This window comes from Haliotis rufescens, unplaced genomic scaffold (genome assembly GCF_023055435.1).
Source record: "Haliotis rufescens isolate VD_foot unplaced genomic scaffold, xgHalRufe1.0.p SCAF_12, whole genome shotgun sequence".
Lineage (NCBI taxonomy): Eukaryota > Metazoa > Mollusca > Gastropoda > Lepetellida > Haliotidae > Haliotis > Haliotis rufescens.
This window is the reverse complement of record NW_025963802.1, coordinates 34,815,768-34,841,395: the sequence shown is the minus strand read 5'-3', so window position 1 is coordinate 34,841,395 and position 25,628 is coordinate 34,815,768. Positions and strand designations below refer to the sequence as shown.

Genomic DNA, 25,628 nt, shown 5'->3' with positions numbered 1-25,628 from the left:
GGGTTTAACGCCGCTTTTAACAGTATTCCAGTTATATCGCGGCATGTCAGCTTAATGTGGGAGGAAAGCCCGAAGTGATGCAGGTCTCAGACGTTTACCACTTCGGTGAAACCCACGAGCATGGTATGGTGCTGACAAACCTAGAAGCATTATCGGGGCGAACCGGAATTCGAACCCACAATCATAGGTTTCTGGCGTGCCCAAGGGACGCAACTCTGCACGGCGAATCGCGGCGCCTTAGACAACTGGGCCACCCGTACCCCCTCAAATTCAAGAAGATGAGGTCATTGTCTGATTTAGTGGAGTCGCCTCTTTCTGGTTTGACCAAACGTCTCAAAGCGATATCAAGAACTATACTCGATCCTGTTGGAATTATATGATGGCTTCATATTTCAACATTCAATATTTCCACCGAAAGTAATTTAGCAGCCCCAAATCCCATACTGTTTGCCCTCGTTTCGGATATACCTCTTTGGACCACCTCACTAAATGGCATGGCGGGCCCGCGTGCGAAATACGCATAATGTCGGAAAGCTGCCATTACCTTACTTACTTATGATGGCTTCATTTCTGTCAAAATATTTGATATTTCAACTTTGTACAAAACAATCCCGAATGACAAACGTTAGGGAAAACAGTTACATATCTATCTTCAGAGGTTCAGGGCAATTTGTCACAAAAGAAAGCAAATGTCATCTGAAGTTTACTGAGAAAACAATACGCGAAATGCTGGAAGTGCATTGATGACGTTTATGTAAACTTTGGGGGTAAGACATTTAGGCAAGAAGTAGGCATCCCCATGGGCACCAATTGTGCACCCCTTCTTGCTGATCTGTTTCTCCATTATTTATGCGTATGAATCGGTATTTTTGTTCGGATTTGCAACGTCACAACAAGGTAATTTGGCCATGACTTTTAAGAAGCTTCAGATATATCGATGATCTGATATCGTTCAATAACCATCAAATAGCCAATAGACCAGTGAGACCCTCTCATGTGTTTCATATTTAGATATATGCATGCATAAAGATTCAGAGTGACAAGGCTCTCTCCGGAAGATATTTCTGTAGCTACAACCCTTGGTGTCTACATTTCACAACTTTTGAGGTACAATCGAACATGGTCTATCTACCAAGATATCAAAGCTCTTCATACGACTCCTGCCAACATTCAAGACTAAAGTAAAGCTTTCAGTTTTTTGGTAGACACGTAGTGGACATTTCCAAATTTGGCAATTCAGTAACAAAAATGTCCGATGCAATTCCCTATTTTTACCATATGTTCCCGTGAATATGAAAAAGGTTTTAGAGCTTTTATTTGATTAATCAGTATTCTTTTCAATGTGTTAACTGACACAGAAGCGTTCAACCTGTGCAATATGAATAGAGAAACATAACACTCATTTTGAACAATTATTTTATTTAAAGATAAAACTATGTATAGAACCATTTTTGTATAACAAGGTAACAGATACAGACAAGTACATGTGTACGGATTAAAAAAATAAAATATCCATAATGGAACATCCTAATTCGACGAACACATTCAGCATGGTTTACAATGAATAGTTCTTAGAAACTCCCAGACTTGTCAATCCTTAGTATCCTTAACATCGTCATCAACATTAAAAAAACATTTACAAAATAAAGGTATCACAGGTCAGAATCTCTTTGGTGTAGGCGAGTTGATATCTATACCGAAAAATAAAAGAGTTTCTGGTTTATTTTGAAATGGCATGGTTTCAACAAAATATTACAATAAAAATAAAGGCATTTAAGAGGCTCCCAAAAATCACCGAATGTTGCTTTGTATGTTTGTTTAACGCCAAAATCAATATTCCAGCTCTATGGCCCCTGAACATAATCGACTCTGGACCAGACAACCCAGTGACGAACTTTATGGATAACAACTTCTGATTTTCTGTATACAGCGACGTTTCGATGTAGATTCCTTCACCGTTACCAAGCTAGAGTGATGTGATAGTATGAGCATCAATCCACGCCATCGGGGCACGGTGACATGCAAATATCCAATTCACCGAGTTTGCAGCTGACAACATGATCTAACAACTCCAGCATAGGTTGCTAGGGGCTTATTCGAAACTCCCACTGCATCCTCGCCCTCGCCCTCGCCCCGCCATTCCATATGTTCCCATACCATCCAGTATATGCTTGTTATTTTGAACTTCCAATAGCACCCCAAATATCCTTTTCTACTTCATACATGCCCATCATTCCGGCGTGGATGTGATCATGAACATGGCAGTGGTACAGCCACTTCCCGACATTCACCGCGTGCATGCGAACCGAAGCGAACACGCTGGGGAACAGCTGGATGACGTCATTTGTATGTGGCTTGTCTTCAAAATGTGTGATGTCGTTGCCGTGGAAATGCACTGAATGCATGTCCACCTCTGTGCCGAGAGTCAGGAGGTACCAGTCCACCGTCTCACCCTCCGCCATGTGTGGAGGTCGGTGGTTGCCGTACAGGTAGCCGTTGATTGCTGAAACGTTGACGTGAAAAGTTAGTTTTCAACACATGTATCCCTTATCGATTCATAAATGATTTTTATTAGAAGCTTGTTCAAAATTATCCCACAACTAGATAACCCGACGTTTTCTCAGAACATGTAAACAACTGATTCTGTAATTGAGAAATCAAGACATATGTCACACTGAATCCGGAAGTAGAATCAAAGAGACCCGAAAGGGTGAGTTGATTCTATTACCGGAATCAACAGATTCGTGGGACTTCTCCGACTTAGACCATGTTATGCTTGAAGTATAATGTCTCTCTAATTTTGCATAATGACCCAGTGTTGCGTCATTTTTACTTGTTAAAAATGCACGTTTAAATGGCCAGTGAATTTATGGTTCAGACTCAACTGCACGAACAATTGCGTGACGTCATCAAAATGGTTTAAAACTCGTTAAAAGCGGGAGCACGGGTGACCTAGACGCTATGCAGAGTTGTGTCCCCTTGATGTGAAAGAAAACTAAGACCGCGGTTTGAATCCCGGTTCTCCCAACTATTGTTTCAAGTTTGTAATTAAGCAACATTCCCCTCCCCATGATTTCACTAAAGTTGTCAATGTCTGTGATCTGCATACTGAGGGCTTTTTTCCCACATGAAGATGACACTTCGAAAAAACTGAAATACTGACAGTGTTCAAAGCGGTGTTAATAAACCAACTCATCAAAAGCCATGGAAGCATAATTTAGCCAACATTCGCCTAAATTACTCGCCAGTTACAAGTAATGTTCAGTCCACACTTACCATGCATGAGGTTGCTTTCAATAAACCCCTCGTCGTCTTTGTTCACCGCCGAGGCGTTGCCCGCGAAATTCAAAATGTTCTGATCCAAATACCAACTCTGATTTTCATCAATCACGGAGAAATACAGGGCAAAGTCAGCGTCAACATTCCTCCGGATTCGTTTGCCTCTTTCTAGTTTTAAAGCTCCTTTCCTGCAAACAACGAGAGGCCCAACAAGACCGGAGTTCACATCCATCACAGGATTCACATCAGAGTAGTATATACGTGCCACACATTCGGGATCACTCGGCCCAGGTCCGTCTGATTCCGTGACATTCCAAGTAAACGTTCTCACGCCCATCGGTGGAACACTTGGCTGATCCGAGGCGCTGAAGTTGCCATCGTCGCTGTTGTAGTGAAGTCCGTGCGCTCTGATGGTGTAGTTTTGTTTAGTGGCGCCGTTTTTGAACACTATCTCCAGTACGTCTCCTACCTCCAGGCGTATGATTGGACCAAGGAGCCCAAGGTATTCCTCATCAACTGCGCGTATCAAAGGGATGCTGAAAGTGTCATCCCTGTACTCCTGATACTGGGCCTTGATGTATGTGCCACCTATTGTTGTGTCGCTCTCGCTTACGAACGTTGCACCATGGCTGCAAATTATGCGTTCAAATGTCAAATGAGGAATATTGCTAAAAGCGGCATCCAAAACTATACTCGCTCACTCAAATGTCAAATGACAGCATTTGGTCTATAATAGAATGTTATTTACCTCCAAGAAAATGGCCAACAGACAGAAGTTGTTATTTTTTTTATTTTTTTTTATTTATTTATTTTTTTTTTGGGGGGGGGGGATGTCTTTTACAGCTTCACAAAAATTCAAATTTATCCCCTTTACTCGAACGTGGCTGACTGCTCTAGCATCACATCGAATGTATAGTGGAGGTTTTAATCTGAACATAAGAATTTTCTGAATACTTCCGGTTTCTCGTTAGTTATGCTTCTAAACAAATGATATTCGGATGAAGAATGCATAACTTTATCACCTTCACAATGATTGTCAGACAGCTGTGTGACTTAATTGGGGATTGGGAGGTCAAAACAGTGAAAAGTAGTGAACATTGTCTAACGATAAAAATCAGCAGAGAAACTAGCGATTGATAGCATTTGTAATACAAGTTAATGCCGGATCTTCTGTCAGTCTGCTTCAATAACACTTTTTTTCTGAGTGAGAGACAGGAGACCAGTGTACGTAAGAAAATGCTTAAAAAAGAAAATTTGTCGTTTCTTGTCAAATAACGTGATTATATATTTTTCACCTGAATAGAAGACATTTTCACTTATTGGTCAGGCCTTGAAGAAACAAATAGAGGTTATCACGCGAGTGTGTTTGGGGATGGTAAATATCCTGTATTAGGAATAAACACCTGTTCTGTTGTAATGTTCCGAAGTGCAGCCAGATGTACACACAGTGACAAAACGAAACAAGGTAACCATTCGGACAAATTTCGGCCCAAATGTTTTAATTTGTTGAAAAGGTTCCAAGTCGCAGAGGTCTACACGCACAGATATGGAAACTGATTCCGCGTGTCTTGTGTTCTCGCAAAATTGTTTCGCAATTTATATCTCCAGAGTTGCCCAAACTTAAAAAATGCCTCAGCTACGTCACAGTTAGACACTGATTTTCAGTATATCAGACAATTCTTTTGATAAATTAAATGATAGCAATTATCCCAGTAGTTTCACCTAATTCCCAAAAGGTTATTTCTGACTCGATCGCCGAATGACAAGCTGATGCCATGTTTGTCTATAAACTTTGAAAGTAGTCCCTTCTTGATCTTTGATATTTGCATCTCCGAGTTATATCTTTTTTTATCCTACCGAGAAACCTACCCTTTTTATGATAAACATGTTTATTATAGACATAGCGAGCAAACTTCCCTCTTTCCTAAACTTAGCAGCGAACCACTTAGATCTTTTAGTGAACTAATGACATGTTTAATAGTTCAATGACGTCATGTTAAATAGAACGGCGTCATTGATCAAACGAGCGTGGCTTCATAGAAGCCTCGGTTTGGAAGAATTGCAGACACGTCACGTGTCCTGGACGTTTTCATCAGGATTGAAGTTCAAAATGAATTTAATATCTGACTATCTCTAACTTTATTTACCTTCCTTCCTTTGTAAACGGTTCGTTCTGAATCACGTCCTTTCCTTCGGGAATGTAATCCCAAGGTATCTCCATTACTTGTATGAACTTCCGGACTACTTGTCCAGCCAGCGGAAGTGACGTATGTGGATCAGCAACATCTCCACAGCGCATGATGTTGTAAATAGCCTTGGTGCCCGCGGTGTAGTGGTCGTTCGTCCGACAAACCAAGCCCCACGAACCTGAATAAAGAGCGCAATAGATTATCAAGCATTGAGCTTGTACCCGTATTTCTCCCAAAGCATTTTAACTTTAAGATCAGTATTCTCTTTTATTATTCTGTGTGTTCTGGGATACTAGGATAGTTTATCATTATTTTTTTCAAGATATTACTTTCCTCAGGTTACACATTGTTGCATGACAAAATCTCATGAAAGAAAATGTAGTGTGAAAAATAATGAGTGTTCGCCACTTCCTATCACAGAAACTTTGTTTGTTTTAAATCAGTGACCGAAAACTTATTAAGTCCCTCAAATAATACTAAATGTTTTGCAAAGATGTTAGGTATCTGACAGCCTTAGGCAGTATGTTGAAAGTAGTCATGGATCCCGGAAGTACATACCTGGATGTCAGGAGGTCATGATGAGAGTCTCATGGCTACCGGAAGTACATACCTGGATGCTTGGAGATCATGCTGACAGTCTTCTTGGATCCCGGAAGTACATACCTTGGTGTCTGGAGGTCATGTTGAGAGTCTTCTTGGATCCCGGAAGTACATACCTGGGTGTCTTGGGATCATGTTAAGAGTCTTTATGGATCCCGGAAGTACATACCTGGGTGTCTTGGAATAATGCTGAGAGTCTTCATGGTTCCTCGAAGTACATGCCTGGGTGTCTGGGGTTCATGTTGAGAGTCTTCATGGATCCCGGAAGTACAAACCTTGGTGTCTTGGAATCATGTTGAGAGTCTTCAAGGCTACCAGAAGTACATACCTGGGTGTCTGGAGGTTATAATGAGATTCTTCATGGCTACCGGAAGTACATACCTGGGTGTCTGGAGGGTAAATGCGATTGTTCATGGCTACCTGAAGTACATACCTGGGTGTCTGGAGGTCATGTTGAGAGTCTTCAAGGATCCCGGAAGTACATACCTGGGTGTCTGGGGATCATGTTGAGAGTCTTCATGGTTCCTCGAAGTACATACCTGGGTGTCTGGGGGTCATGTTGAGAGTCTTCATGGAACCCGGAAGTACAAACCTGGGTGTCTTGGAATCATGTTGAGAGTCTTCATGGCTACCAGAAGTACATACCTGGGTGTCTGGAGGTTATAATGAGATTCTTCATGGCTACCGGAAATACATACCTAGGTGTGTGAAGGTCATGTTGAGAGTCTTCATGGATCCCGGAAGTACATACCTGGGTGTCTGGAGATCATTTTGAGAGTCTTCATGGCTACCGGAAGTACATACCTGGGTGTCTTGGCATCATGTTGAGAGTCTTCATGGATCCCGGAAGTACATACCTTGGTGTGTTGGGATCATGTTGAGAGTCTTCATTGATCCCGGAAGTACATACAGGGGTGTCTGGAGGTCATGTTGAGATTCTTCATGGCTACCGGAAGTACATACCTGGGTGTTTGGAGGTCATGTTGAGAGTCTTCATGCCTACCGGAAGTACATACCTGGGTGTCTGGAGGTTATAATGAGATTCTTCATGGCTACCGGAAGTACATACCTGGGTGTCTGGAGGGTAAATGCGATTGTTCATGGCTACCGGAAGTACATACCTGGGTGTCTGGAGGTCATGTTGAGAGTCTTCAAGGATCCCGGAAGTACATACCTGGGTGTCTGGGGATCATGTTGAGAGTCTTCATGGTTCCTCGAAGTACATACCTGGGTGTCTGGGGGTCATGTTGAGAGTCTTCATGGAACCCGGAAGTACAAACCTGGGTGTCTTGGAATCATGTTGAGAGTCTTCATGGCTACCAGAAGTACATACCTGGGTGTCTGGAGGTTATAATGAGATTCTTCATGGCTACCGGAAGTACATACCTAGGTGTGTGAAGGTCATGTTGAGAGTCTTCATGGATCCCGGAAGTACATACCTGGGTGTCTGGAGATCATTTTGAGAGTCTTCATGGCTACCGGAAGTACATACCTGGGTGTCTTGGCATCATGTTGAGAGTCTTCATGGATCCCGGAAGTACATACCTTGGTGTGTTGGGATCATGTTGAGAGTCTTCATTGATCCCGGAAGTACATACAGGGGTGTCTGGAGGTCATGTTGAGATTCTTCATGGCTACCGGAAGTACATACCTGGGTGTTTGGAGGTCATGTTGAGAGTCTTCATGCCTACCGGAAGTACATACCTGGATGTCTGGAGATCATTTTGAGAGTCTTCATGGCTACCGGAAGTACATACCTGGGTGTCTGGAGGTCAAGTTGAGAGTCTTCATGGATCCCGGAAGTACATACCTGGGTGTCTTGGGATCATGTTGAGAGTATTCATGGCTACCGGAAGTACGTACCTTGGTGTGTTGGGATCATGTTGAGAGTCTTCATTGATCCCGGAAGTACAAACAGGGGTGTCTGGAGGTCATGTTGAGAGTCTTCATGGCTACCGGAAGTACATACCTTGGTGTCTCGAGATCATGTTAAGAGTCTTTATGCCTACCAGAAGTACATACCTGGGTGTCTGGAGGTAAAATGAGATTTTTCATGGCTACCGGAAATACATACCTGGGTGTCTGGAGGTCATGTTGAGAGTCTTCATGGATCCCGGAAGTACATACCTGGGTGTCTGGAGGTCAAGTGGAGAGTCTTCATGGATCCCCGAAGTACATACCTGCATATCTGGAGATCATGATGAGAATCTTCATGCTACCGGAAGTACATACCTGGGTGTCTTGGGATCATGTTGAGAGTCTTCATGGATCCCGGAAGTACATCGGACGCCGACTTCTGGTTGTCGCCATTCATGAAATTGTCACCGTTGAAGGTCAAAGTGTGAAGGTCAACCTCTGTCCCCACGCTAAACACGTGCCATCGGACCATGCCCCCTGAACACATGTCAAGGCCGTCCAGATTGCCGTATAAGCGCCCATTTATTCCTTGAGAAAAAATACATATTGTATTTATTTAATTTTATGAAAGAATTGCAAATATATTATCGAAACAAAATGTTTATGATTAAATGCGCAACGCTTCCATTTTATCAATCACGCGTGGCACTATTGAAGCTTTTTTTTAACAATTTAAATTTGCTTCATATTAAATTTGTTTGTGATGAAAACGAAAAGACTTCTTTTTACGTTCTCAGCATATTCTCCCAATCCGAGTGAGGGCATTCATTTCAAGTCAACAAATGAAACGATTAAGCATTTTGTATTCGAGCGAGAGATATATATCTCCATTTACCGTGCATCAGGTTGGATTCTATGAACTCATCCCCATCTCTGTCCGTGGAAGGGTTGACGGCGCTAATGTTCATACTCTCTTCCAAATACCACGACTTGTTCTCGTCGCTCACAGAAAACATCAGAAAGAAATCCTTTGTCACATTGATCTGGAATAGAATATGATGCATTGAAATCGAGTTGCATTCATTACTTCAAAATTCCTAAGGATGAAGACGCTGACATATAGTGTTTGTGTATGGGTTTTCCTGTTTGTCGGTGCCAAAGAGGGACGGATGCGTACGAGCATCCTTCCCTTAGCCAGATCATGATACGTACATGTACTTGGAGGGTTCGAATCCATATTGCGCTCTGATGTCGATACTTTCGTCTTTTCTCCCACTTTAAGCATGAAACACAGTGAAACAGCAGCAATACTTTCCAGACCCGCGTTAAACCAACTTTCTGTCTTACAGTTTTGCATGGTTCGAAATGTCGAAATGAGTCTCGTCCATAGGAGACGATTGTGAATATGAATTTGTTCATGTCCTTGACGCATACCTGATTCCCACTTTCATCCAAAGACCCTTTTCTGCATATCAGCATTGGGCCGACCAAGCCGCTGTAGGAGTCTTTAATTACGTCAACGCCGGAAGTGTATATTCGAGTCAAACATGGCGGGTCTTCCGGGGTGGGTCCCATCTCTTCCGGTATTGTCCAGTAATAGGTGCGGATTCTCTTGGGCAACACATAGTCATCGTACTTCCCTGTCGGAGATTCAAAGTCGGTGAATAGGGGAGTATGTGTCATATAATTTATCTTTAATTTCTTTTATCCTCAGAATTGCAGTGCGGGGAGTAGAGCTTTCAATTGAAATTTCCGAGTAATTCATGACGAAACTGTCATTTATATGGAATTAGATGCAACTTGAATCTATTATAATACTTTGAATCGTATTTGAAAGGAAACTAAAGTCAAATAGAACAAGTTGACAAGTAAAAAGGGGAGTAACAGTGTGATGAGTGAGAGAATGTTGTTTTACGCCTCGAAATATTTATTGATAGCTTCATGGGTGTCACCGCACCATTGAGTCTCTCTTTCCGACCCTGGAGAAATATTTTATTAAATAATCCCATTCTCAAACCAAACACTTACGCCACCTCCACCCTTCCCGCACCCTCATAACGTGTTCATCCCTTCTTCGCTCTCGCGGGGCGGGCGGGTAGCCAAGTGGTTAAAGCGTTCGCTCGTCACGCCGACATGGGTACAATGTGTGGAGCCCATTTCTGGTGTCCCCCGCCGTGATATTGCTGGAATATTGCTAAAAGCGGCGTAAAACCATACTCACTCACTCACTCACTCTTCGCTCAAAGGTTCTTTTATTGAACTATTTTACCAAACTTTTCAATAACTCAATTTCGGGGAAATATGTCAGCCACAGTGGCCTTTAGCTTGCAATTTAGCTGTATATATTGATATGGGTTAAGGATTCGAACCCGGACAATGTGCAAAAGAGTCGAGAAGCGAACCCAGTAACTGCCAGTATGATGAAGACTACGACAGATGTTACCGTAGATGCCGTCGTTGTAGAGGGAGCCCTCACTCAGTTTGCTGTGTTGCACGCCGTGGGCATGGATGGAGTAAGCGCGAGAGGCTTTGTTGTAGAAAACGACCTTGACCAGGTCGCCGACCTCGGCCCTGATCACAGGGCCCAAGAAACCCAGGTGCGCCTCGTTGACGTCCCGTGTCTTCTGCTGGTTAAACATGCAGTCGGTGTACTCCTTGAACAGCGCTTTCTTGTAAACGCCGCCAATATGCGAGGAGTCCTTCTTGAAGAACACTTCTGAATCACTGCAAAAGGGAAAGATGACATGGAAAACGACTGTATGTTATTCAGGAGGTAATTCAACACTTCCATCCAGACTTAACACCAATCTTCACAAGAAAACTTGATTCGCAATACGACAGATACGACTATGTTTAGTTGTTTTTGTACCTGAGTGAGTGAGTGAGTATGGTTTTAATTCTCTTTTAGCAATATTCCAGCAATATAACAGCGGTTGACACGAGAAATGGGCTTTACACTTTGTGCCCATGTCGGGAATCGAACCAGGGTCTTCGGCGTGACGACCGAAACCGCAAGGCTACCCGACCGCCCCTTTTGTACCTGAGATGGAGATCCCGTACATTTTCAGAGTAAAATTATTGTAGTTGTTGTTGTTGGTGGTGGTGGTGACAACTTAAGGAATTGCCTGATCATGACATAGAACATTTGATTTCCCTAATATGATAGATCTGATTTTTAAATTAGAAGAAAGATTGGGTGACGGAAGGTATGCGCGTGCTAGCAGGGTCGATGATAGAGGTAGTGATGGTGGTAGTGATGGTGGTAGTGATGGTGGTGGTGAATGTGGTGGTGATGGTGGTAGTGATGGTGGTGGTGATGGTGGTGGTGATGGTGGTTGTGATGGTGGTAGTGATGGTGATGGTGGTGGTGGTAGTGATGGTGGTGGTTGTAGTGATGGTGGTGGTGATGGTGGTGATGGTGGTGGTGGTAGTGATGGTGATGGTGGTGGTGGTAGTGATGGTGATGGTGATGGTGATAGTGATGGTGGTAGTGATGGTGATGTGATGGTGGTGGTGGTAGTGATGGTGGTGGTTGTAGTGATGGTGGTGGTTGTAGTGATGGTGGTGGTGATGGTGATAGTGATGGTGGTAGTGATGGTGATGTGATGGTGGTGGTGGTAGTGATGGTGGTGGTTGTAGTGATGGTGGTGGTGGTAGTGATGGTGATGGTGGTGGTGGTGGTGATGGTGATAGTGATGGTGGTAGTGATGGTGATGGTGGTGGTGATGGTGGTGGTGGTAGTGATGGTGATGGTGGTTGTGATGGTGGTAGTGATGGTGATGGTGGTGGTGATAGTGATGGTGGTAGTGATGGTGATGGTGGTGGTGATGGTGGTGGTGGTAGTGATGGTGGTGGTGGTAGTGATGGTGATGGTGGTTGTGATGGTGGTAGTGATGGTGGTTGTGATGGTGGTGGTGATGGTGGTAGTGATGGTGGTGTGATGGTGGTGGTGAGGGTGGTTGTGATGGTGGTAGTGATGGTGGTTGTGATGGTGGATGTGATGGTGTAGGTGATGGTGGTGGTCATGGTGTTGGTCATGGTGGTGGTGGTAGTGATGGTGTAGGTCATGGTGGTGGTCATGGTGGTTGTGATGGTGATGGTGGTAGTGATGGTGTAGGTCATGGTGGTGGTCATGGTGGTAGTGATGGTGATGGTGGTGGTGATGGTGGTAGTGATGGTGGTGGTGATGGTGGTGGTGATGGTGATGGTGGTGGTAATGGTGATGGTGATGGTGATGGTGGTGGTGATGGTGGTGGTGATGGTGATGGTGATGGTGGTTGTGATGATGGTTGTGATGGTGGTTGTGATGGTGGTGGTCATGGTGGTTGTGATGGTGATGGTGGTGGTGGTCATGGTGGTTGTGATGGTGGTAATGATGGTGATGGTGGTGGTGGAGCATTGTGGAATTAGAGGCGAGTGATTTTACGTCACATCTATCAATACAAAACATAGAGTTACCTCCCCTCCTCTGTCAGGTCGCCGCCGTCATATTTATTCCTGCCGGACGGGGCGTAGTCCCACATCTCTTCCTCGGCAGTTATGTAGTAACGCCGTATGTTGTCAACACGGATGTCAACACGTGGGAAAGCGTTACAGTGGTCGACTGTCAGGAAGGCTTCCATTCCAGCTGAAAATTCGTTATCCATATAAAACTAAACACCAAACAATTCGAGGTAGTGGAGGTGAGGTGAAATGGGGTGTAACGTCGCGTCCAAGATTATTGCACGTCCAAGATTATTGCACTTATATAGCGACGTGCATGCACGTGTGAGTGTGGCTGCTCATGCTAGTCCGATTTATAGTGCTTGCCCACTGAGATACCATTTTGACATGAATACCCCACTGAGACACAGTATACTGACTCCGAGCCGACCAGTCCTTGTTTTAGCTCCTTAATACCGAAGGCCAGACAGGGTAACAACAAGTACCATCTTTTAACGACTTTTGGTATGACGCGGCCGGGCATCGAACCCCGGACCTTCCGCTCTCCGGGCGGACGCTCTACCACTAGACCACGGAGACGGTCTCGAGGTAATGGAAACCACATGGTTTTAATGACGAGGCTTAAGATATCTGTATCAAAAGACACGCGGGTGAGATTCTCTGTTGAGTGTTTGTTGTTCTGCTCCGCGGTCAGTACTCCGCTGTAAACCATGTTTAGAATGTGAACACAGACATGATATGTTTAGATCTAAACATGATTAGGGGTGTGTTTAAATACTTAACAGAATGCACATTTGGTGTGTTATGAGTAAACGCATTTATGTCTAAGCCCATGAAATGAGCCATCGTCTCACAGCCTTAACACCACCTAAACACAACACCACCATTATCTAAACATGTTCACAATTTAAACACGCTAAAACATGTTTCGAATTTAAAACATGTGCAGTATACATCGTGTTCAGTAACGAGGTCTGGGGCCATAGCAAGCACAGATGTTCCAGAGGTCGTTGAGATGTAACCAGTTCATATTCCCTGGGCTCCCTGACACGACTGATATATCTGCATGTGTGCTCAATAGTAATTTTTGTCTGAATTTGTGGATTGTTATTTGATTTGTAATTGCATGCGACATCCTTGGTTGACTCTGCCGAACTAGCCGAACTGGTATCTCTTATTGGTATACGTACCGCTGATATGATCGTTGACTTGGCACCTCATTAACCACTTCCCTCGGGTCAACGCGGTCATCTCGGCCGTCACAAACTGCGCAACGGTCAGACGAATCGAGTCTTGTCTGGAAAAAAGATAATGAGAAAGAGTGATCACGTGTTTCTATCTGTAGAGGAGGATACGTTAAAAAAACTACTACTGCTGCTGCTAATACTATTGTTACTGCTGCTACTACTACTATTGCTGCTGCTACTACTACTGCTACTATTACTACTGCTGCTACTGCTTCTAGTAGTACTACTACTGCTGCTGCTGCTACCACTGCCACTACTGATGCTACTACTGCTACTACTGCCACTACTGATGCTACTACTACTGCTACGACTACAACTACTGCTGCTGCTGCAACTACTGCTACTACTGTCACTACTGATGCTACTACTACTACTACTGCTGCTGCTACTGCTTCTACTACTACTATTACTACTACTACTATTACTACTACTACTACTACTACTGCTGCTACTGCTTCTACTACTACTATTACTACTATTACTACTACTACTACTACTACTACTATTACTACTACTACTACTACTACTACTATTACTACTACTACTGCTGCTGCTACTACTTCTACTATTGCTGCTACTACTACAACTACTACTGTTACTACTACTACTATTGCTGCTGCTACTACTAATACTACTATTACTACTACTACTACTACTACTCCTGCTGCTGCTGCTGCTGCTACTACTAGTTAAACAATTTTATTTATTTTATAATTCACTGAAACTGACCATTCTACCTTAATGTTGACTTACTGTGACAGAAGGGCCTGGTCACTTATTGTAGGGGGTGAGGTTGTGTGGGGTGGGGTGACGCAGCGAAACAGAAGGGTCACAATAATTGGTCTCAACTTATGAGGGTGGTCATGAAAAAAAGGATGCAGTTTTGTTATTTCAAATAATCATAAAAATAATCATTTAGGGACTCGTCATGAAACCTGTTTCTGGGGGCTAGTGGTGTCTAGAGAGCAATCCAACCGTTTCCTTACTGGTCAGTCTCTTGGTTATTATTGTATAATAGGGTGCTTACCTGTGGTTAAAATATTTAAAAGAATGTCCGCTGACGGCGAGAGCGTGGACATCTGTTTCAGTCCCCAATGATGTCATATGCCAGTGAATTGTCTCCCCTACACAGGCAGAGAGTCCCGGTAGGTGGCCGTACACGTAACCATTGATGGCGTGCATCTTGTTGCTCTCCTGAAAGTCCTCGTCGTCTTTATCAACAATCCCGGTGGTGTAAGACTTGATATTATCGTCGAGGTACCAGCTGAGATTCTCATCAAAGACGCTGACGAAAACGGCGTAAAGGCGCGTCTTTTCCCATCTCTCCAGAGTGCCTGTAGTGAATGAGTTGCAATTGTGTTTAATGCCGCTTTAAAAGGAGTATTTAAGTTACCAGTATGTCACGGGTTGAAAGCCCGTAGTGATGCAGGTCTTCGGCGTTGACCACTTTGGTGAAAGCCACAAACTGACAGAACTAGAAACATTCTTTTCACCCACAAACAAATATTTCAGGGACGCGAACTGTGATACCACGAAGACTGCCAACCTTGGCTTGCCATTCGTATATATCGTTTCAGACCGAAAGACTGTTAAACTAGCCGAGTTTACAGATCAGTAAATCATCGGTTAAAGGGATACTGATTGAAATGCCCACACATTAGGATCATTGATTTTCAAAAAGCCTTAAAGTTTTCACATTGTATTCCTCAGTCTCGTCTCCGATAATAATATGAAACAATATGATGTTATTCTAGATACTGTGGTAATAAAATAAAGGGGAAAACAAAGTATACACTTGAAAGATTTTGACCCCAAAATAGTTGTCGTAACACTGAAAACTTAAGGTCCAAAAACTCAACTTTGATACCCGAATCAAATACTTCAAAGTCGAATAACCATTTCTCGTTTGTTTCATTTTTGGCTACCATCAAACACGGTTGTACACTTCCTCTTTCCAGACAGTTTATAGTGATTATTGCAGAAAATTACATATGTTCACATACGAGGCTTTTATTATCACGATAGTCTTCTTTCAGAATATTACACTATTCTCTATCTTTCGACCACCTTGTCTTGTCATGCTTTCAATTTTTGAAACATTCGAAAAATATCTATTTCTATGGAGAAGATTACTCTTCTGAGGTCGGCTAAAATTTACATTTTTCAATCAATGTCCAGGTGGTGCTGCACCTCGATAACTGGACACACCATCGTCGTGGACAATGTCGGCGTTGTGGCAATATTTGAGCATTATTATTTGCTGTGTAAACATGCAATTGCACATCTTTAATGAAATCATCTATTTAAGAGTACGGCAAAAATGTAATTGAAGACCTGTTACCATTTCGACAGGTCAGGAGAAATCCAACCAGTCCCGATGAGATATCTTCAACCGGTGACACATGAGAATGGTACACCCATGTCAAACAGTCCGGGTCTCCTTCAGCCGGACTGGACTCGTGAGGCACGGTCCAGTTGTAGGTGTGGCTTTGTCTGGGAGGAACAATATCTGTCGCACCGGCTTGGTCGTGAGTTCCATCAGCATAGAGTGCTCCTGGAAGTTCAACACTTGGTACATTCATCTACATAGGAAATTCTTAATAAATGCTATACAAGCTATTCAGGCTATACTAGACTTACGCTTATCTCTGAAAATGTGTAATATTGATGGAAACAAATAACTGAATATAATAAACAAAAAAATTGATAATAACAAATAACAAAAAACGAGCTTCTAAGGCTTGGCTATCCATGCTGTACCTATAATACTTGCTAGTCGTGATTAATATGTGTGTGCCAAGATAATGCTACAAAACTGTGTTGTGACAGACGGAGTGAATGTTATTTTGTGCCACTTTGACACCGTTGTTGCCAACACACACACACACACACGCACGCACGCACGCACGCACGCACGCACGCACGGACGCACGCACGGACGCACGCACGCACGCACGCACGCACTCACTCACTCACTCACACACACACACACACACTCACACTCATACACACAAACAAACACATTCACACCCACATATGGCACACACACACATTGATCACACGCTTTCACACACACTACATATATTCAAACACGCACGTATTCACACAGAGACACACCTATTCTCTCACATATATTCACACACAAACACATATTCAAACAAACACACATTCACTCACGCATTAACACAAACATACAAATATCCAAACAAACACACATACATTCACACAAATATATATATAAAGATTAACAAGTTGTATCAATGATTATGCAACTTAGATTTAATTTAATGCCAAAAGTAAAGGTTTATTATGTATCAGTGTCCATTATCCATAGTTAGGCGACGAGTGAAGCTTTCCTTCTTTCGGGAAGTGAGTGAGTGAGTGAGTTGGGTTTTAACACCGCTTTTAACAGTATTCCAGTTATATCGCGGCTTAATGTAGGAGGAAAGCCCGAAGTGATGCAGGTCTCAGTCGTTTACCACTTCGGTGAAACCCACGAGCACGGGTATGGTGCTGACAAACCTAGAAACATAATCGGGGCGAACCGGGATTCGAACCCATGCCCAAGAGACATAACCATGCACAGCGAATCGCGGCGCCTTAGACGACTGCGCCACCCATGCCTCCTCTTTCATGAAGATCCACTGATGATGGTGCTCTGCAATCCTTGAAAGACGAGATGTGTCAAAAGTGTCCTGCATATTGGAACCTCATCTCATGCAGCTCGAACACAAGTACTTCCTGTACATCCTGGCTCACACATTTTCTTCTATACCACTTGATCAGACTCATGAGCAGGAGAACAAGGGTCAAGTCAAGGGTTCAGGTGGTGCAATTTGATCGACAGAAAACTCCAATGCTTTCAGATGCTGGATGCTGTCAGGGGCCGAGCTAGGTAGATTAGTCAAACAGTTTGAAAATGAGTATATCCTTGTCGATGATCCAGATCTTCCCAGGAACTTTCATCACCATCAGCAAGGTCCGCACAGGAAACATTACGAAAGCCGGTCCAGAGCTTACAGATACTATCAGACTATCAATCCTTTCTTGGGCGATTTTGGCGACCTTGTTACTCTTCATAGCCGAAAGTGCATGCCGGAATCAGTTTTTACCACAGTAAAGGTACTGGAGGATGTTGGAAAGAAGCAGGATAATACATTTCGCAAAAGAGTGTTTGAAGATGGGACCCAGTCTATTAATGAACCCCTGAAGAGACATTCTCTGCCACTATTCAGCTTTCCATTCAGCAAGTCATCTTCTAAACAAGGACGGTGAGAGTGAATTAAAGGAATTCTTTGCTCGTGAGATCCAGGCTTTCCACCTTCTCTCCCTTTGGTTTGGCAAAAGGAACCATCAGCTTCTTATGACTGCAAAGCTCGGAGTGGAGCAGTTGTCCATTCCTTGCCTTGTACTGGAATTCGTACCTTTGATGATTTCGGTGACGGTGTTTTCATTCCATATCTCATGGGGCAGCTACAGCATACAAGTAGACTGGTCATTGTGTGGGATTCTTACATTCCGGGCAGTCTTAAAGAATCAAGTCGTTAAAAGAGGAACATGTGTGCATCGAAAGATATCCCATTAAGTGGATGTATGTCCTGTGTGTTTCTCAGGATAGAGATTAATTATTTCAGTGCTGTACTCCAAATGATGCAAAATAGCCATGGCCAATAGCTGCCAATATAATATTCAAGGGCAAGGATTCTTCATGACAAATTGTAATCACAAGGAAGCAGAAAGAGGGATATTCATTCATTCTGTGCATGGTGCGACCTCACTGCACACACGTACAAATTTAAAGATACAGATGTTTTGTTTATCCTTAATGGAAAATTCAATGACTCGATTGCACTACAATCCTAAACAGATATATGGTTTCCTTTCGAATGGGAAAGACCTTTGGGTACTTTCACATCAATAACATTTGGGAGAGCTGCATTCTCGTGATTTATGTCCGAATAACTCTTCATATTTAAAAATGATGGAGCAGAGGCCCCGCGGGGTAGTTCTGGACTGTAGTCAAAAGTCTCTGCCACCTTAACATCAATCTGACTGAATGAATTACTTTGTCTATCAGTTTTAGAATTTAATATATTTTGTCTTTTTGAATTTTCTTTTTACTCCTTGCACGAATGTAAACCATAATTTCATTACCAGTCAGTGTATGAAAAGACCTTTCATTTGATATATAACATGTCACAGTTGTGCGTACGATTAAACTTTCCACTATTTTTTACATTGCTGGGAGAGTGATTTAGCGGCCATATTGGATTTAAATGGCTACCGGATCGGAAGTTGAAAATAAATTTCAAGGTGGCTCCTATCCCAAAACTAATCAGTATGGGTGGCTGTAACAGTGTGCAAAATTGATGCTTTTATCCACCTTGTACCAATAATTTGGTTAAGCCCCGAGACTAACATTTTTCACGATCAGTATAAAACACGTGTGATACTGATTTCAAGCATTCTACGGTATTGTTGAATGAAAGCGACAACATTCATTCCATAATCATAAAAAATCTCCGCTAAAAGCAGAGTCCACTGTACGATCCCAGCGATATTATGAGCATGTGTTCATGAATCACTATTAAATAGTGAAGTAATACTGTTGTTTTACACCACATACCTTCGTGGGCCTTATCATAGAGAACGCCGTGGGGATGCATGGAGAACGTCCTGGTTGCATTGTTTCTGAAGTGCACGACAATTGTGTCCCCTGTCTCGGCCTTAAGAACCGGTCCCATGGAGCCCAGCCAAACCGGTTTCGGTTTCTCTATGGTGTACGTACTGTCGGTATACTCCCTGTATATCGCCTTCTTGTATTTATGACCAATCCGGGTTGAGCTTTGATTGAGGAAAACGGACGCAGAACTCTCCTGGCCATATCTGCGATAATGAAAAGGAAGGATGAAATATTAGGAAGCCGCGTGATGTAGAGAAGGATATGTGTGAGTGAGTAAGTTCCAGAATACACACGGATCATAACGGGCTCACGACTTTGTGCTCAGGGTGTGACGAAGTCAAACAGACAGACAGTTTGAGGCCACTGGTTCATAATACAATGAGGGTGAGGTGAAATGGGGTTAACGTCGCTTTCAAGATTACTGCAATTGTACAGGATGTTTGTGTGTGTCTGTGTGAGTTGTATACCTGTGTCTGTTTCTGAAGGTGTGTGTCTGTGGTGTATGTTTGTGTGTGTGTGTGTGTGTGTGTGTGTGTGTGTGTGTGTGTGTGTGTGTGTGTGTGTGTGTGTGTGTGTGTGTGTGTGTGTGTTTGTGTTTGTGTGTGTGTACTAGCCCGGACTAATAACGGTTTTATAGTGCTAGCCCACTAAGAGAGCATGCCACAGACACAGTGCACTGACAGGCAGCGTAACAACAAGTAGTTAGTGAGTGTGTATGGTTTTACGCCGCTTTTAGCAATATTCCAGCAGTATGACGTCGGAGGACACCGGATTTGGGTTTTATACATTGTACCAATGTCAGGAATCGAACCCGGGTCTTCGGCGTGACGAGCGAACGCTATAACCACTAGGCTACCCGACCGCCTCGTAGCAAGTACCATCTTTCTTAATTACGTCTTTTGAAAGGCGGTCCACGTCAGAGAGCGGGTGTGGTGTTTGCACTGCAGTCAGTACTGTTACAACTGTGTGATTCCCAGGAGGTGGCAAATACACTCTTCTTGTTACCTGAAGGTTGCATATACATTCTTCCTGTAAGGTGACATATGCATTTCATTCCAGGAGGTTGTATATACATTCCTCCTATTACCAAAAGGTGACATATGCATTCCTCCTATTACCAGGAGGAGGCATATACATTCCTCCTATTATCAGGATATGGCATATACATTCCTCCTATAACCAGAAGGTGACATATGCATTCCTCCTATTACCAGGAGGAGGCATATACATTCCTCCTATTATCAGGATATGGCATATACATTCCTCCTATTACCAGGAGGTAGCATATACATTCCTCCTGGAGGCCATGTCTTGCCATTATACCACGACGCTTTATCCACCTTTACAAGAAAGAAACTATGATGTCGAAATACTCTTCTTTATGTCTGATACTTAAATATCATAGCTACATTGGGGGGTTTTCTATTTATAACGTACACACTCAGGAAATACGAAGATTTTAAATACATTTTTATTCGCACTAGTGTACTGTGTTATATTAATTACACAAGTCAAAAAGTCGCCTTCTTGCGAATAAACCTGAAAGGCGATACCTAAATTTTAACCTTAAGCCGTTCACTGAACACTTAAATCATTGTTCCCGTTATATCCCAGATCATCAGTTAATTGCAAATTCAGAAAGGCTGGCCAAGGTAAAGGTTTAGACATTGAAAATGTTGTCATAAATGGCTACACAACAGTTGCATGCAATGCTCTTAATGTGGAGCATAACTTTATTTTATTATAGTTGTAAGGGTTAGTCTGTACGAAAATGGTTTTTAGTTTCAATGTAATGTTTGTTTGTAATATCACTTAAGAATATAAACGTGACAAGTGGTCCTGTGAATAGCAAACATGTCTCAAACCAGGCGACGTTGTTCACGGAGAGCAGGTGGATAGGTGGCCGTGTTCGGCGACTTCACCCCTGAAAGTTTCTAGGGCTGAAGCACGTCATGGTTGTTACATGTTGAGCAAGTTCCAAATATGCCTCTGTTTACACAGCAGTGAATGGGTGCGCGGTAGGACGACTTGGTAATAACTCTGCAAACCTTGTGTCTCATAAGGCAGACAGGGTTATTTGACCCCATATGAGGCTGAGAATTAACTTTGAGTGAAAACTGATCCTTTCACCTTAGTCATAATGTAGAGTTTGAGCATTCACATGGTGACTAGATCATTATTAAACATGGGATCATTATTAAAAGTGTGACCAACAAGATCCTGATTCTTTTCATTTCACTTTATGCAATTTAGGATGAATGCGTAAAACAACCTACTCATATATATGACCTTTTCACAATTTGCAAAAGCAAAACATGTTTTTAGATGATGACAGAACCCATTGTGCAATACGTTATACAAACATAGTTTTACTGTGTACATCACGTATCTGTGAGTATGGTGCAGAGCACTTAGAGCACACCTTGAGTAAGCATACCAGACAGGTTTTACAGCCTGAAAACTTTATGTCATATGCAATTCAAATGCGTTAAGGTTAAACGTGAATTAAAGCTACAAAACCCTTTTCACAATCACATTGAATCTCTACGAGGAACATTAATACGATTCCGACTATGTCATATGCTCAATGAATCCAAATAGTGATGATACCAGGTGTTTGCGAAAAAGTAGGGTGTATCATACCTCACTGATGGCACCCGTCACAAACACATGCAAAGGCAAATCAAGTATTCACCTGAACATACACAGGACATATGATACAAGTCAAATAAGAAATCGTATAAGATATCAGTTTTATCACTTATGTTCTCCACGTGTCTACCATAAAAGGTTTCGAAAGTTTTCCATACGTCTTGAATGTTGTAACCTTGATCAATCAGCTTCTGAGCAAGAGTCGTATGACACTCTTTGAACTCTTGTTAGGAAGAGCATGCTCGATTGTATCTCAAAAGTTGTGAAATGTAAACACCAAACGCTTGAGCTGCAGGACATTACTTTAAGGGAAAGTTCATTATCGGAATGTTGATGACATCTCTCTTGTCGAACATTCTTGTGGATAATTTTGTCACTCTGAATCTGTATACATTAATTTAAATACGAAACAGATGAGGATGCTTCATTAGTTTCTGTTATTTCTAGTTACGGTGGCTAAATCAGTGGAATGGAATGGGCTGTTTATGTATGAGACGTCCTTTTGGTCACTGATGCGTGGAATTTGGAAATGTCCTCCACATGTCTACCATCAAATACTTTGAAAACTTTACTGGAACCTTGAATGTTGCAACCTTGTTTAAACAACTTTTATATAAGGACATGGCTCCATTATGACAGGCTCCGCCATCATGCATGATAGCGGAGCTTCAAATTAAGACAAGAGATATTATTGGATGAAATGGTCGCGGATGTGGAGGTACTGGTGGACTACAGCAATGAGCTATAGATGAATGTGCGAATATAACTATGTGTTGTACGGCTGAAAGCTGGAGAGCAAGTGCTGCGTGAGCTAATGTCACGCTACAACAGGTCATAGAAAATATAAACAAACGCTCCTTTACCGGACGTGCCAAGAGCGGATCTAGGCCAGAGACGATGGCACCATGCAAAACGGCACATAGCCGCACGGAATGAAGGTATTTCGCTGTAATAATATTAGCAACTGTGCCAAGCCTAACATAAAGGCATTTAGTTCTAGTCACTAAATGCTATTAAGCTAGTGTCGGAGGACGCTCTTTGAAATCTTGGGGGAAAGAGCTTACCCGAATGTGTCACAAATTTTGTGAAATGTAAACACTAAGGGCTGGAGCTGCAGGAATAGTGCTAAACATAAAGGGAAAGTTGACTATTTGGAAGTTTAAGACATCTCTCTTGTCAAACACTCTTCTTGACATTTCTTGTCACTCTGAATCTGTATACATAAATCTAAATATGAAACAGATGATAATGTTTCTTTGGGTTTTTTTAAGTTCTTGTATAGGTGGGTAAATCAATGGAATGGAATGGGATATTTGATAGTTTTTGAACAATATCAAATCATCCCGATTAAGAATATTTAAATGCAACCAAACCCGTCACAAAACAGATAAACAACATACATACAGAACTGCCTATACCTTCATATGTCTACCTGGTGGTTGCATAGACTGCGGGTGTGATTTCCTGTTGTTTACTTTGATCTTCTCTACAGCTTTGCCTACGTTAGGCAGTTATTCAAACAAAGATAAGACTGTCCCTGTATGTATAATGAATTGAATCAGACTCAAATTCAAAGTCACGATACATATCGCCTGTAAAACGAAGCTGGGTTTTAGACAGATTGACTGAAATGAATTAGACTCCTTAATTTGATCTCCTCATTTAAATTTACTGTGAAATATACAAAGCCAAGTTGAAACATTTTCGGGAATAGATGTGTGAAAACTTGACTAAAAGCACAACCTTAAAAATATGCTTCAAATTACCTACCCGACAGGATTGACTAAGTCATCACCCCCAGGGGCATAGTCCCATACCTCCTCAGAACAAGCTATGTAGTACACCCGCTCTGCCCCAAAACAGGTGGAGGTGCAGCATAAAACAATAAGAACCAAGGACACCAACTTGACACACTCCATCACCACAGAGCTGAATGTTGACAAGATTCGCCACAAGCGGCTGACACAGGACAGTAGAGGCGAAGTAGCTCGCCCAAGGGTCCAAGTGAACTAGCGAGTAGGCGACCTCGGTCTCGTTTCTGAGACGGAGAGCTGTCTGCGTCATCGCTATTACGGTTCCGGGTGAATTTCCGTGAAGTATGTTTGTGTTGTTGATCTGCTAACTGTAACGGTAGATGTTGGTAAAGGCGCATGTGACAATTACGACTAAAAACGCGCTCTAATGTCGGTTTCGCCTAGAATGTCGTTCAGTATTGTTTCTGTCACAGCTTGCAAGCCATGATAAAAGGGTGTAAGTTAAATGTGCTGTAAACATCTCAGTGAAGTATTGTGTGAAGGCCCAAGGCGCTTTAGAGCCGACATCCATGCATGACAACACTCACTGCGCTCGCTAAAAGTTCACAAGTACCTATAAATAGACAAAAGGAAATATTAAATGCACACTAATTGTATTTATCTGAGGATATTTTCTTACCCTGTCTTACAGGTGATGGCCGCATATCCCTTGCACCTGCTTCTATACTATAGTGTGTATACATCTGCTGCACCTTATTGCATAATATAATGTACACACATCCCTTGCACCTGCTTCTATACTATAGTGTGTATACATCTGCTGCACCTTATTGTATAATATAATGTACACACATCCCTTGCACCTGCTTCTATACTAAAGTGTGTATACATCTGCTGCACCTTATTGTATAATATAATGTACACACATCCCTTGCACCTGCTTCTATACTATAGTGTGTATACATCTGCTGCACCTTATTGTATAATATAATGTACACACATCCCTTGCACCTGCTTCTATACTATAGTGTGTACACATCCCTTGCACCTGCTTGTATAATATAGTGTGTATACAAACCTTGCACCTGCTTCTATAATATATTGTGTACACATCCCTTGCACCTGCTTGTAAAATATAGTGTACACATCCCTTGCACCTGCTTGTAAAATATAGTGTACATACATCCCTTGCACCTGCTTGTAAAATATAGTGTGTATACAAACCTTGCACCTGCTTGTATAATATAGTGTGTATACAAACCTTGCACCTGCTTCTATAATATAGTGTGTACACATCCCTTGCACCTGCTTGTAAAATATAGTATTCATACATCCCTTGCACCTGCTTGTATAATATAGTATGTATACTGCCCTTGCACCTGCTCGTATAATATAGTGTGTATACATAAGCTGTACCCGCTTGTATAATATGTTTTGCATACATCCCTTGCACCTGCATGTATAATACAGTGTGTATACAACCGCTGCACCTGCTTGTGTAGTATATGTATAGTCACCTGCACCTGCTTGTATAATATAGTGTGTTTATATCCGCTGCACCTGCTTGTATAATACAGTGTGTATACATCCCCTGCACCTGCTTGTATTATATAGTGTGTATACATCCCTTGAACCTGCTTGTATAATATGGTGTGTATACATACCTTGAACCTGCTTGTATAATATAGTGTGTATACATCCCCTGCACCTGCTTGTATAATACAGTGTGTATACATCCCTTGAACCTGCTTGTATAATATAGTGTGTATACATCCCCTGCACCTGCTTGTATAATACAGTGTGTATACATCCCTTGAACCTGCTTGTATAATACAGTGTGTATACATCCCTTGAACCTGCTTGCATAATACAGTGTGTATACATCCCCTGCACCTGTTTGTATAATATAGTGTGTATACATCCC

General features: G+C 42.4%; 1 protein-coding gene across 1 annotated transcript; it reads right to left on the bottom strand.

Moving 5' to 3' along the window:
* Positions 1-1,402: 1,402 nt before the first annotated feature.
* On the bottom strand, positions 1,403-23,976 carry LOC124124443 (hephaestin-like protein). The gene is made up of 13 exons (XM_046487616.2): positions 23,721-23,976; positions 19,242-19,501; positions 15,957-16,169; positions 14,643-14,949; positions 13,559-13,665; positions 12,384-12,552; positions 10,369-10,649; positions 9,360-9,565; positions 8,821-8,968; positions 8,301-8,513; positions 5,427-5,646; positions 3,277-3,908; positions 1,403-2,503 (listed from the first exon to the last, which is right to left on the bottom strand). Exons 1-13 carry the CDS (start codon positions 23,867-23,869, stop codon positions 2,175-2,177), a joined length of 3,234 nt encoding a protein of 1,077 aa, XP_046343572.2. The 5' UTR covers positions 23,870-23,976; the 3' UTR covers positions 1,403-2,174.
* Positions 23,977-25,628: the final 1,652 nt, after the last annotated feature.